Below are 14,668 nucleotides of genomic sequence, written 5' to 3'. Positions count from 1 at the left end.
GCCTACTTTAGCCATTCCTGGCTCCCTTTTTCTCTCGCCTTAGTTGTTAGGGATTTGCAAGTCTGGCGGCATTGGCATTCTCGTTCCCGCAGCGTTTCGACGCAGCTCGAGTTCCTGAAGGGGAACGTCTCCAGGTTACGCATGTAACATTATGCATCAATGTAAATCAGTTTGTGCTTCACACCTCTACTGTCATTGTCCTTGACTCTGTGAAAGCGAAATTCTCAAGGAATGTCCAAACGTTCATTCACTTTTGTCATAGCTCAAGAACACTCCAAATCTTATTGAATCAGCTCCTTGACAGCGCTCCATGGGAGATTCCCGTCAGGAGAGATCTCCTCTCACAGTCGGAGGACGCGCCCCCGCCCGAAGCTGTGGAAACTGTGGGTGTGGCCTCTGAGGAGGCACAACTCATAGCTTCCGGTCTCTCAATCGAGGTTGTTGAGACCATCCTCCATCCAGAGCTCCCTCTATGAGGAAACTGTACTTCTTGGTGCGGAGACCACCAGCTCGACCCAGCTAACTGCCCGTTTGGTACAGTTCTGGAGTTCCTGCAGGCCTGTTTATCCACAGGATTGACCCACTCCACCCTAGAGGTCTTCGTGGGGGCCATTGCGGCCATCCGCGGTGCGCTGAGGCCGAGGCCTCCGGCCAGAGGAGCTTATGCTAAGTGGTGGATCAGGATGCTATTCCATAGTCTTGAGCCCTCTGATCTCCCCTCTCCTTCGGGGGTCAAGGCTCACTCCTCCAGAAGTTGGCCTTCGGGATGGCGGGCCCGCCTACTTTAGCCATTCCTGGCTCCCTTTTTCTCTCGCCTTAGTTGTTAGGGATTTGCAAGTCTGGCGGCGTTGGCATTCTCGTTCCCGTAGCGTTTTGACGCAGCTCGAGTTCCTGAAGGGGAATATCTCCAGGTTACGCATGTAACATTATGCATCAATGTAAATCAGTTTGTGCTTCACACCTCTACTGTCATTGTCCTTGACTCTGTGAAAGCGAAATTCTCAAGGAATTTCCAAACGTTCATTCACTTTTGTCATAGCTCAAGAACACTCCAAATCTTATTGAATCAGTTTTTTTTTTTAAATCACATCTGGACATGACTCAAAACTCTTATCCGAAAAAGAAAAAAATCCTAACCAGAAGTGACGCGTGAAATTGAGATGCTTTGAAACAATCAGTGTAACATTCCATTTCGAACACAAGATTGTAATCCTTCACTGAGGAAGGAGAGCGAGGCTCATCTACAGGGTGAACTATCAATTGTTTCACTGCCTTTTGTTGCATGGCAGGAGCCATATTTAATCAGCCGCATGTACCGCCTTATTAGCCTGATTTAAAAACGCCCCACGTTGTTCCAAAAAAACACCAGCTCCCATCGAAAATTCTGCAAATCGGCGAATAATTAAATTAGTATGTGCTGGAACATTGGGTGTTAATGGATGGACAGACTGAGAGTCTTACATTCAGCAAACTTGAATAAAAGAGCTGTTCCTGTGCTGCTGTGATAAGCTCAGACCTCCCTAATGGGCTTGTGAACGTCTCTGCTTCTCCTCCTACTCCAGTCAACACAGAAACACATTATTCACAGAACAAGTGAGTGCAGGGACAAATAAGCATTGGGTGAAGTTTAGTAAATTTTTTGTATGTATAGAAAGCGATTTATGGGATATAGGTGGCTGTGAGAAAGAAAAGGAATGGGACCTTGACTTCTCTGGCATTCAGTGCTGATGGGGTGAACATTTTTTGCAGGTACACACCAGTAGCTTTATACAGCAGTGATGCTTTTGCAGCTGCTGATTCTGCAGAAATGTAACTACTTGCAATCTGGATTTTTGTGTGATATGGATACAAAGGCAATCTTTCTATTGCATTGTCTTCACTGGCTGCATGCAAAAACTTTTTTTATTGTTAAAAGTGTGTATTTAAGTATACATACAATAATAGTAATAATAAATAACAATAATAGTTAACAACTTCTGATTTATTAAAAGGGTAGTTCACCAAAAAACATACAGAATGTTATAGTTCCTGGTCATGCTAACCAGCTAAACTTTGACCCATTGGTTAGAAATGAAATAGAATAGATCCTGAATTAAACTAAGCTTTACACTTTACACACATTATTCACAGAACAAGTGAGTGCAGGGACAAATAAGCATTGGGTGAAGTTTAGTAAATTTTTTGTATGTATAGAAAGCGATTTATGGGATATAGGTGGCTGTGAGAAAGAAAAGGAATGGGACCTTGATTTCTCTGGCATTCAGTGCTGATGGGGTGAACATTTTTTGCAGGTACACACCAGTAGCTTTATACAGCAGTGATGCTTTTGCAGCTGCTGATTCTGCAGAAATGTAACTACTTGCAATCTGGATTTTTGTGTGATGCAAAGGCAATCTTTCTATTGCATTGTCTTCACTGGCTGCATGCAAAAACTTTTTTTATTGTTAAAAGTGTGTATTTAAGGATACATACAATAATAGTAATAATAAATAACAATAATAGTTAACAACTTCTGATTTATTAAAAGGGTAGTTCACCAAAAAACATACAGAATGTTATAGTTCCTGGTCATACTAACCAGCTAAACTTTGACCCATTGGTTAGAAATGAAATAGAATAGATCCTGAATTAAACTAAGCTTTACACTTTACAAAAAAAATTACTTGGAAACAAACATTTTCACTCAGAAATTGCTAGCAAATTTCACAAATAATTACAAGAAAATGGCAAGCAATACTTTGAATTAAACATAAAACTGAAATAGTATTTTTCCTGTAAATCTTGTCTGATAATCTTTTTTACAGCTTCGAAAAATCTTTTTTTACAGTGTAGTCTCTCTCTCTTTTTCCGTTTCTCTTTGTTTCCATCTGTCTTGAGATGACATCATCCTCTAATATCTCTCCGGTCCATTGTCACATTGTTCCTCTACATCACATTCTGTTTTTTTCCTTCCTTAGATCTTTTATTCTCTGTCTTCTGCGACAGTTGTGTTTTATGCACGACATTAGAGCAGAGAGTGCTGACATTATTTAGCTTTCTGATTTAAAGTACATGAGTCACAGTAAATGTCTAGGGATAGATCTGATCTCAGTCATTAATGGCAATGTGTTTGTGTCTGTCACTGTGTTTGTGGTTTAGCATTTAGCCAGTAGCTGAGCAAAAAAATATTTCAGTCAGACATTCTGCTGTTTATTTATTATGACATTGTTGAATATGAGAAGAAAGTGCCTATAAACAAGCCCTGCTGAACTTCCAAGTTAATTTGAAGTTGGTTTAGCTAGTGGACTATTATTTATTTATTTATTTATTTATTTTTGACCTGTTTTCTTTAAAGAAGGGGTGGGACGAACAAGAAGTTTTTAACAATTTTTGTAACAATATAATTTACTGTCACATTTGTCTAATTTAATGCAGCTTTGCTGAAGTATTTTTTTTTTTCTCAAAAAAATAAATTAGCCAGTAGCTGAGCAAAAAAATATTTCAGTCAGACATTCTGCTGTTTATTTATTATGACATTGTTGAATATGAGAAGAAAGTGCCTATAAACAAGCCCTGCTGAACTTCCAAGTTAATTTGAAGTTGGTTTAGCTAGTGGACTATTATTTATTTATTTTTGACCTGTTTTCTTTAAAGAAGGGGTGGGACGAACAAGAAGTTTTTAACAATTTTTGTAACAATATAATTTACTGTCACATTTGTCTAATTTAATGCAGCTTTGCTGAAGTATTTTTTTTTCTCAAAAAAAAAATAAATAAAAACCTTATTGACCCCAAATACATTATAAATATTTTGGATATTTGCAGTTGGGTGTTTTTATTTATATATATATTTAGTTTCTTATTTTCCTTTATGGAAGGTCTTTAGCCCTAATCATGAATTTCAGATTTTTGTCTATAGAATCCCAGATGATGCAAAAGCTAGCATCCAAAACGCTGCATACTTGTCAACAGGAATTATATGCAAGAATGCAGTGTAGCAAATATTATTTTTAATTGTACATGGAGATATTTCACCAGAATGACGAATGGGAGCTGGCATGTTATCACCCACACATGCACACACACATTAAAACCAGCCACAGATTGTCTAATAACTGTCCACAGCAAAGCTCTGGAGATATTCAAGCTAAACATAAGCTTACCTCAAACTTGTGTTTGATTTTGAGTGATCTCTCACTTTATCCCTCAGCTCAGCTATCTCCCAAAATATCCCCCTTACCTGAAAAATGCACTACTCATCATCTTAGAGAGAAATTAACTTTATTTTTGTCTCTTCTACTCAGATAAGTGGGGATTCAGTGTGCCTCTATTACACGATGGGTGGGGGTCAAACCATGAAAGCTGTTGGAAAGGGAAGATGTTGGCAAGCTGGCTTTGAAATAATTCTAAGGCACCACATGATCTCATACATACTGTGGTCACATACACAGCACTCACCAACGTAATGGCAAGAACTAGCTAAAGCCCTGAATGGTGCACCCCACTCAGATTTGTGACAAGAGTTGACTTGTATGATTAAATTGTTGTTTTCCTCTTGTTTGGTGGTTTCCTCCTAAGTGTTTTTTGATTATACAGGTCACTTCTCAGATGTTTCTTTGAGTATATGAGACCTCTGAAGACTGGACACAGTGCAGAATTGCAATGCAATAAGTCATTTTGTGTCAGCGAAAGCTTTGCTTTTGTGAATTTCATGGTGGTTTAATGCTGTTCTGGTTCAGATATTGGATAAAAAAGGACCTTGACTGCAGACTTCAGAAGCAAAACTGTTGAAACTTACATTCGGCCTGTTCTCTGATCCGTTTTACAGGAAGCTATTGGAATGCTGCATCATTCAACACGCCATCCTCGTACCTGCACTTCTCCACTTTTCAAGGAGAAACGAGTGCTGATATCTCCTTTTACTTCAAGACCTCTGCTCCCTATGGCGTGTTCCTGGAAAACCTTGGAAACACGGATTTCATCCGTCTGGAATTGAAATGTAAGAGCCTGGCTCATGTTGTCTTTGTTTCTTCCTCTTTTTTATCCTTTTCTCTGTATCTGTCTGTCTGTCCTGCTGCTCTCTGAATCCCATGGTTGTGCAATTACTGCTGTGAAGTGTGGAATTTATCAGTACATTACTTGCTCACCAATGGATCCTCTGCAGTGAATGGGTGCCGTCAGAATGAGAGTTCAAACAGCTGATAAAAACATCACAATAATCCATAAGTAATCCACACTACTCCAGTCCATCAATTAATGTTTTATGAAGTGAAAAGCTGTGTCTTTGTAATAAACAAATCATTAAAAAATCTTTAAAGCATTTTAACTTTAAACTGCAGAATATCAGAATAAGAAATGATGAAATGACAAAGAAAAGTCTGTTTGCAGCACTGATTACAATACATTCGCCTCATATGTTCTGCTGATTGTTCTCTGTTATACAAATGGAAGCTTAAGAAAAAGAAAACACAGGTGAATTAAAACATAATTGCTTATAAATGTCTATTTACTGACATTTTACAGCCTATTTCCGCAAAAATGCCTAGATTATACATAAGGCAACATAACTGAGGATTTAAATTTTTTCACTGTGTAAAAAAGAAGCAAAAGAGGCGAATCTCTATCATGCAGATTGAGTTTTCACCCTACAAGCCGAGCTGGCTGCTCTTTCACACTGTTTACTGCACAATAGGCAATGCAGAGCACAAAAATACACCATTGCGGATAAATCTTGTGTTGAATGTGGTGTTTCATGTTTTCTAAAGTGGTTCATTGTTGCAGAACGATTATTCGCTCTGTAATTTATTGTCTGTGTAAATCTTTAAATGTTGTTGTTATGTGCTTTGTCTCCCATTTCTGCACCAGTTGATTGTTCTAGTTTTACCTAGACTGAAGGCCAGAGGAGAAAAAAAACAGATTTAGCATTTACATAGTCAATAGCTAATGGATTTTATGCATACACAAACATACAATAAATTGCGAATTTATTTTTGGATCTAAATTATAAACAATGTCTTTAATAATTTATTTTACACCATAATACTTTCACTCATATATCTTCTCAGAGGTGTTCATCAGATAAAAAATAAACACAGCAGTAATGTCTTCGTGTTGCTCTGATTGGCTGATTGCTCTGTCAGTGTCATAATACACATCTGTTGTGTTCACAACCAGTCTGCAAATTGGCCTGAATGAATCAACCTGGTGAAAATGGATGGACTGATTACAAAATACACAAGTCCCCACTTTTGGTCTCATCCAAATCAAATAAAAGAAAGAAAATGTAATCTGTGAGCACAAATTTGGTAACTATTAAAGATATGAGCTAAAGCAACAGTTTTTACTGACAAATAAAAGCTTTATTATGTAGGTTATTTATAATAATAAAAATAATAATAATAATCTCTTATGTACTTTTGCTTATTTTACTTTTTAAATATTATGTTATATTATATTATAAAATTAATAGACTTTGAAATATTCTGGTATTTTTTTTATTTCTTTGTTTGTTTGTTTCTGTTTTGTCTTGTTCACATTTATTTTTTTAAATATATTTTACTAGATTAGATTAGATTATTTAAACTATTATTATTTACATAACTATAGACTTTATACTGGTATTCATTTAATAGTTCATTTATATTACATTATATATTATTATATGTTGTAATTTATTATATTATAAACTTACTGTATAAATAGAAACTATTATAAATTCTTTAATCTAATATTATATTATATACTATATATTATTATATTATATAGATTTTGAAATATCCTAATTATATTATATTATATTATATTATATTATATTATATTATATTATATTATATTATATTATATTATATTATGAACTTGAGATTTTCAAATAATGTGGTATTCATAAATAGAAAGTGAATATAAACATACAAAAATATTATAATAGGCTATCGGTTCCCTGGTGATAGTGTAGTGCCTCATAGTTGTGTTCTATGTGTGTCACTGATTAATAAGTTATATTAAAATTATTCTTATGTGATGAGTATTTCGGAATACTGTGTTCTGGGTAGCAGGAAATAATTTCTTCAGTTTTTACACCCTCACACACACACACCCAATCCTAAGCCTGGAGTGTGTTCCCCAGCCGTCACCCCAGTCATTGGTGTATCTCTCAAGGGCTCTGAAGACGCACACGGATGGAAGGAAAGCTGCTTAGTGGCTCCCTTTGTCAAATTCACACGTCCTGCAGTCTCCCTGTTCTCATCTCAGGGGCACGAGGGAACACGAGGGTTATGGTGAGGCAGAGGACGTCACATTCCCTGCTCTCTCATTTACACACATTCCAGAATCCATACATAACCCATTATTTTTACACCCTACTGCTTTACCCTTCCTATGAATTGTGAGAAGAAGCAAATCTTGTTCTCTTCAACTCTTCAACATTTTTAAATGAAAATAGAAAAAAAAAAGCTTCAGGTGAGACCGAGCAGAGAGAACAGCGACTCGCTTAGTGCTTTCTCAGAAGCTGGTGACAGCAAAACATCAATCACTTGATGGAGGAGTGCAGGGAGAGAGACGGCCAGCCGGGCATTATGCATACAGCACATGTAAAAGTCTGCAAGCCTGTCCATGGAGAAGACCGCACTGAGTGTTTGTACTGCTAGCAGGGCACGGATGCATACAAAGTGGCCCTGAATGAGCCTGGCATGATCGGAATATGGAGGAAACAGGAAAGCATTAGCGCTTATTGCTGCTCGTTTTGCCCCAGCAGTGCCACGGCCCTCCAGAGAGCAAAAGGTTATTGGCATCAGAGATCACTGAGGGTCTCGACATGACAGATGTGCTGCCTTTCCATTTTCAGCTCTCATTCAGGGACTTTACTCAGCTAGAGATTCTGCGTCTTAGCAAAAGCGGAACTGGCTGGTGTGTAGGAAAGAAAAATTACAAATAGGATCACATAAATATTTAATTATTTCTCCTAGAAAGCCGTGAGATTCAATGGAAACTTTTTCTCAATCTCCTGATTCTCAGATTCACAACCTGAGCAGTCTGCTATCAAAAGCCAGAATGTTACTTTTTAAATATGGTTTCATGTTATTTAAATATATGACCTCAAACATTTCTCTTCAAGTTCCTCTGATACCAAATTATCTGAGCTAGGCTAATTATTAGTTTTATAGATTGATACATGTTAAACTTTGTCTTAATTGCATGTATACTTTTATTTCTTCAAAGTAAATTATTATTTTATTTTATTTTTTGAAAAGTCTCTTATGCTCACCAAGGGTGCAATTATTTAATTTAAAAATGCAGTAAAAACAGTAATATTGTGAAATGTCATTGTAATTTAAAATTACTGTTTTAATATATTTTAAAATGTAATTTACTCCTGTGACGATAAAGCTGAGAAGCCATTGCTCTAGTCATTAGTGTCACATGATCCTTTAGAAATAATTTTAATATGCTATTTGATGCTCAAAAAGTATTTCTTAATATTATTAATGTTGAAAACAGCTGTGCTGCTTAATATTTTTGTGGAAACTGTAATACTTTTTTCAATATTACAGAGTTATTTGAAAGAGCATTTATTTGAAATAGAAATCTTTTTTGTAACATTATAAATGTCTTTACTGTCACTTCTGATCAATTTAATGCATCCTTGGTGAACAAAGGTATTAATTTCTTTAAAAAAAAGAAAAAGAAAAAGATCTTACTGACCAAAGAGGAAGTCTGCCCCGAAGTCAATATTGTTATCCCAGGCCATTACAAAAAAGAAAAGAAATTGCAATACTCTTTGGTCCTAGTAGTGGCACAGAATTTACACACTTTACCATTTTTCTGATGTTTTATAGAGAATAGAGAGAGCAGAATTGATCTAAAAAGTTGAGGACGACACATTAAAAACCTCATCAGCCTGTCTCATGAATATTAATTAGATGATGTAACATTCGCCCAGTAGTTTTAAATAATTGAAGGCGAGTGGGTTCTAGCTATTTTAGGGGATGAGCTCTTGCATTAAAGAACGTCTATGCTAGGTGCAATGATCAAAGACATCAATCTAGCATGTTTACTTTTCAAAACAATTAAAAAGAGCACAGACGGATTTACCACTTACCATTTACGTGTTCATTCAGGCTACTGCCATTCAGTCATGAAGCCATTGTTTTACATATGCAGCTAAAGTTTTCCTTCTTTAGCACCAAGGCCAAGCAAAACAAAGCTGTTAGAATACAACGATTATCTCCCAAAAAGTTGAGAGCAGTCAAACTTAGAAAGTTACAATGATTCCTACGCCCCTGAGAGGACAGTGAAGTAAAGAGAGCAAAAACAAAGTTCAAGAGTGCATGTGTATTGTTGTGTGTGTATCAGTGTCTGAGTCTAAGCTTCTGTGTCTAAGCTTGTCGACCGTACTGGTAGGTCCTCTACAGCGACACCCAGCGTAAACACTCCAGAGCTTTTCTCTAAAGCTGGATATTCACCTTCTGCATGAATCCTTCCTGAAAAGAAGAGTAATCAGGCCTGGCTGCTGGCCTCTGTGTGAGAATAAGAGTGTGTTCGGGCCAGTTGTGTGTGTGTGTGTGTGTGTGTGTGTAGGCAGAGAAGCAGATTGTGAAATTGAAGCTCTGCACCTTTTTTCTAGCCTTCCATTATGTCTCATCGATTTATGCCCTGACTCCTAATCCTGCTTCCTTATTTTAGCCTGCCTGGTTTTCTTCAGTTACGGCTCAAAACTGAGGCCCAGTGAAATCCACTCAGAGCATGAAATGAGTGGAGGGCACCGCGTTGGGTTACAGTCGAGTGGGAGTTTGATTTCAATTATACATCTAGATCAGCTGCCCTCTGCGTTCTGACTTTGGGCAGCATGCTCAATCAAAAGTATTTGTAAAAATCTGTTTTATGCATTATTTAGAGTGTTGATTTGAATATGTTTTTATCATTTTATCTTAAATATTTTAGTGATTGCTCTAAAATTATATGTAATTATGTTTTATTATGTTGAATGATTTAACAAAACTATGTTTTTCATGCTGTGTGAATGTAGCTTTTATTGTGTGTGTAAAACACACATGCTGATGCACTTGAAATTGTTCTGTTCTGATGGTCTTGAACAGAAGGAGAACAGAATGGAGCAGTTAATGTTAAATAAAGTACAGTACGTTTGTTAAATAAATTAAACATTTAATTATGGAGGCCTGTTTTCACCATGGAAAAAAATGGGTAATTGTGATTTTTTTCTCACACATTTCTTGCAATTCTGAGTTTACAGTCTCAATCCTTTTTGTGTTCCATCACAGAATAAAAAACAAAATGTTATTGCGACTTAATTGTGCTTAAACACCTAAACATTTTACTGTAAATGCATATTTGTTTAAAGAAGGTTGGTGTAATATTTTAATTGTGGTAAAAAAAAACATTTCTTATTATTATTGTTGAAAACTGTTGTGTTTTCAACCCTAATCTTAAAGTAATGTTTTTGTAGCATCCGGGATACTTTTTTTTTTTCTTTGATGAATAGGAAGTTCAAAATAACAGCATTTATTATTACAATCTGTTAACTGTCTCCTCTTTGTGTTTGGAGTTTGTCCAAAGCTAACTGGTGTTTAATTACAAAAGTTTCTATATTTTTATGTTCCAATTCAAATGACTCTGTTTCTTTCTTTTATGGGCATATATTTTGGGATTAACACATTGGAACGGTAAAATCTCAATTGGGCCCAAAAATTTGATATTTTTTGTGACAGTAGAGCTGCAATTTTTTTCTGAGAGGTTTCTTGTTACTTTTGTTTTCTTTTTCTTTATTTTTATTTTTTTTGCTCACTGTTTTACGAAGGTCATAGTAAATCTTTTACCATGGCATCGTCATTTTTTGTTATTTTTTCATTTGGTATATATAGATTGTTTTTGCCCCTCTCCCAGGCCTAGAATTTTAGTCTTAGACTATGACCAAAACTAAGTCCATCATAAAAAGATGAATTATTAAATGTTAAAACTAAGATATTCTAAACGAAGACTGGGCTTTTTAACTTATAACTGAGCTAAAATTGACCTCAGTTGCCCTGTTCTGATGGCACTGGACCTTTGCTCACAGGGTTCTGACTGACTGTGTCATAAATCTCCTCCTCCAGTTCAGAATTTGAGATGAACAGGTGGCTGTGTGAATGCCAGTCGAACACTTATCCCTAATTCCTGCAACATCTGCATCAGAATGTAGTACAGTAAAATAGCACCCCCTACTGAGAGCAGCAGGAACCCCTGCCACTCCGGCCAAAAGAAACCAGAAAACAGACCTCCCTTTATTGTTTGGCATAAATAACAAATAAAACTAATGGTAGGCAGCTCACAATCACAATAGCAGATATTGTTAGGAAAAATCTGATCATAATGGCAGAAATGAGCTGTGTTTGGACAGTCCACTGTGTGTGTCTCCCTGCAGCTGCCAGGTATTTGGTATCATATCAGCACTTCTCTTAGCTTCCTAAGATGGTGACAATAGCAGTGGCTGACTATCACTGCAGGCTCACTGTGCTGCCAACACTAAGCAAATCCAATTTAGTTATTGCCTTCAGCATCTGTGCAGCCATAGTAACCCCTGCCGAACAGAGCCGGTCAGCCCAGTGAATTTACTGACATACTTGTCTTTTTAAATAATTGAATTAAATAGTCGAAATGGCAGGCCTTTGTTTTTTCTTGGCTTTGTACAGTACATACATTAGCATGTGTGTGTCATATTGTTCATTTTAAATTAATATTTACCTCTCTGGTGCTATAGTAAACATGAAAGCCCTCATTTTCATTTTAAATTCTGAAAATTTCAGTCAACTGAGCTAAACCTCAGAACATAACATTCTGACCAATGAGGGGACAGTTTGCATATGACTTGTGTTAACAACATTTTGGTCTGTTTTGAAATATTTGCTTGTGAAAATGAACCGAAGCAATGAGAAAATGAAACAATTTAGTCCCTGTTTTGAAACTGTATCTGTAATTTAATGCATTAATGAGTGGTTTATATACAGTATGTGTTCTGCACTGAAAATATATTTGAATGCACTTTTGTAGTTTATCCCATGATTTTGGTTCACAAATATATGTGATTTGAACACTTAAAAGACTTTCGATAAGGATAGATGGTGTTTGTGGTGACTATCAGACTCTCAAATGAGCTCCAGTCAACCTCTCTAGAAACTCCTCTGTAATAAATGCAATGCATGTTGTGCATAAACATTTCAAAGGTGTCTCGAAGTGTGACACCAACTCGCTGTCTGAGCGTCTGAAGAGCTTGTTTTAGGAAATTATCATGTGGCGTCATGAATAATTATGAGAATGTGGCTTATCTCTGGATACAGTATGCAGTCTTTAAACACAATGGCACTACAGCGTTTGTGTCAGACAGTAACGTTCGATTGAGGGTGGATGATGGCACTGTTGCTCTGACGTATTTCTGGTGTCAGGAGGATGTTTCTAAATCAGGATTTAGCAAGGGTTAAACCCCAAGAGGCCCGGCCCTCTGGGGCTAAATATGACATACCACAGCAGTCAGGGCTCAAACACACCTCGCGCCTCTTCTCCTTTCTCCTGCCATAAATACCATCTTCTCCTACAGGAGTATAGCTGTCAATCTTCACTGTTTATGTAGGAGAATATGCAACACTGACTCATTAAAAGGTGCTGTGGCCTAAAATGAATTCAGCATGGTGAATAAACACTCTCCAACTCAGTTTAGGGCTGTTAAGAGGAATTTTAATGGCGTGCTTGAGCGAAGCAGTCTGATGAGTTTGTTAATTCTGCATTTTAAGTCACAACATTGTATTGTTGTTCTGCAAAACAATTATTAAGCAAAACAATAATATATGAACATTAAATGAGCCATTGAATTAAAACATGCAGAACAACCTGTGGTTGACATTTCATGTAATTTTTTAGACAAGTAATCTAACACATAGAAAAACAATTAATTAATTACTTACCAATTAAAATGTAAGTTAAAAATAACTGTTATTAAGTGCATAAAATGTTTCACCACCAATTACAGTTTCAATATAATGCATATTAAAGGAATAGTTCACTCAAAAATAAAGATTTGCTAAAATAAATAATAAGAATTATTCACCCTCAAACCATCCAAGAAGTAGATGAGTTTGTTTCTACACTGGAACAGCTTTGGAGAAATTCAGCATTACCTCACTTGCTCACCAGTGGATCCTCTGCAGTGAATGGGTGCCGTCAGAATGAGAGTTCAAACAGCTGATAAAAACATCACGAAAATTCACACGACTCCAGTCCAGTTAATTTCTTGTGAAGTGAAAAGCTGCGTGTTTGTAAGAAGTAAATCCATCACAAAGGCATTTCAACTTTTAACTGTTGCTTCTGGCCAAAATTCATACTAAGACCTTAATCCATAATAATGCTTCCTCCAGTGAAAAAGTTAATCTCCTCCTGTCCTCTGATATCAAAATCCCCCAACATATTTGTTTAGAATTGCTTTTGCTTGTAAACCGTGCTTGATCTGTGCATGTTTCTCTTATTCAGATGAGATGCCTTTTTTTTACTGGTGAAAGAAATATTATGGGGCATTTTATGGGGCCGGAAAGAAGATGTTGACGTTAAAGACGTCTTAATGATGGATTGGAGTCATGTGGGGTACTTGTTGTGTACTTTGTTATGCTTTTATCAGCTGTTCGGAATTCCGACGGCACCCATTCACTGCAGAGGAGCCATTGGTGAGTAAGTGATGTAAAGCTAAATTCCTCCAAATCTGTTTATTCTATTTTTATTTTATATTTTTATTTATTTTTTGTTATACATGATCTTGTTCAGAAGAACAAGTGGTGAAAGTTTCAGGGGTCTGCTGGGCATTATAATAGTTTGAGCGGTCTCTCTGTCTGTTTGTTTCTCTTCATAGCCCCCACGGTGGTGTCGTTTTCGTTCGATGTAGGAAACGGGCCGGTGGAACTGAACGTGCACTCTCCTACCTTGCTGAACGATGACCAGTGGCACCGGGTCAGTGCGGAGAGGAGCACGAAAGAGGCCATTCTGCAACTAGACCAGAAATACCAGGAGGTCAGACCTGCACCTACACAGGGACACACACGCCTGGAGCTCTACAGCCAGCTTTATGTGGGTAAGGACCACATGTACATCCACATATAGCGTATATATGGATTCATGTGGGTGAGGACTTCAGACAAACACATTTTTCCATACACCCACCCCTACAGTACTGAAGCCTGCTAATACTTAGTTATATTGTTGGAGGTTGGATTACTGTTGTTCTTTGGTTGGCATTCATAATATTATTGATGGACTGCACAACTCTTGAAAATCTGATCTCAGATGAGATCTATTGCTGATTAGGATGGACAAAAAGGATGTTTCTTCATTATCGTGTTCAAAAAAATACACAATTCCTCCTGAATCTCTCCATTCTCAGCTGTTATTTTGCATTTTAATTATTCTCTTTTATCTCTCTATCTCTTTTCCACTCTTTTTCTCTGTCTCTCGCTGTTTCTGCTGAAATATCAGCAGTCTCGCGCACAGCGCTCTATGTTCTCCTGTGTCTGAAAGTGAAAATGTATTTATAGTCTGCAGCCTAAATGCAGGTGTAGCTATTACAACTTGCACTTAATGACATGGAACCCTGGGGAACTTGTTCGCCTCCGAAGTATGAAAAAGTCCACTGTAAAGAAAAGGAAGTTGAAAATTGGTTTGAC

At 36.9% G+C, this 14,668-nt stretch overlaps 1 protein-coding gene across 1 annotated transcript in view; it reads left to right on the top strand.

The window, feature by feature from the left end:
• Positions 1-14,668, top strand: part of LOC107549183 (contactin-associated protein-like 2) — a 57,826-nt gene that overhangs the window by 31,361 nt on the left and 11,797 nt on the right. The window contains exons 5-6 of the mRNA XM_016230174.1: positions 4,807-4,977; positions 13,861-14,079. Of these exons, the coding sequence (XP_016085660.1) occupies positions 4,807-4,977; positions 13,861-14,079 (390 nt within the window). The remainder of the gene's footprint in view (positions 1-4,806; positions 4,978-13,860; positions 14,080-14,668) is intronic.

Source organism: Sinocyclocheilus grahami, unplaced genomic scaffold (genome assembly GCF_001515645.1).
Source record: "Sinocyclocheilus grahami isolate Dianchi unplaced genomic scaffold, SAMN03320097.WGS_v1.1 scaffold365.1, whole genome shotgun sequence".
In the NCBI taxonomy this organism is placed as follows: Eukaryota; Metazoa; Chordata; class Actinopteri; order Cypriniformes; family Cyprinidae; genus Sinocyclocheilus; species Sinocyclocheilus grahami.
Note: the sequence above shows the minus strand (reverse complement) of the source record. Positions and strands in the feature narration are given on the sequence as shown.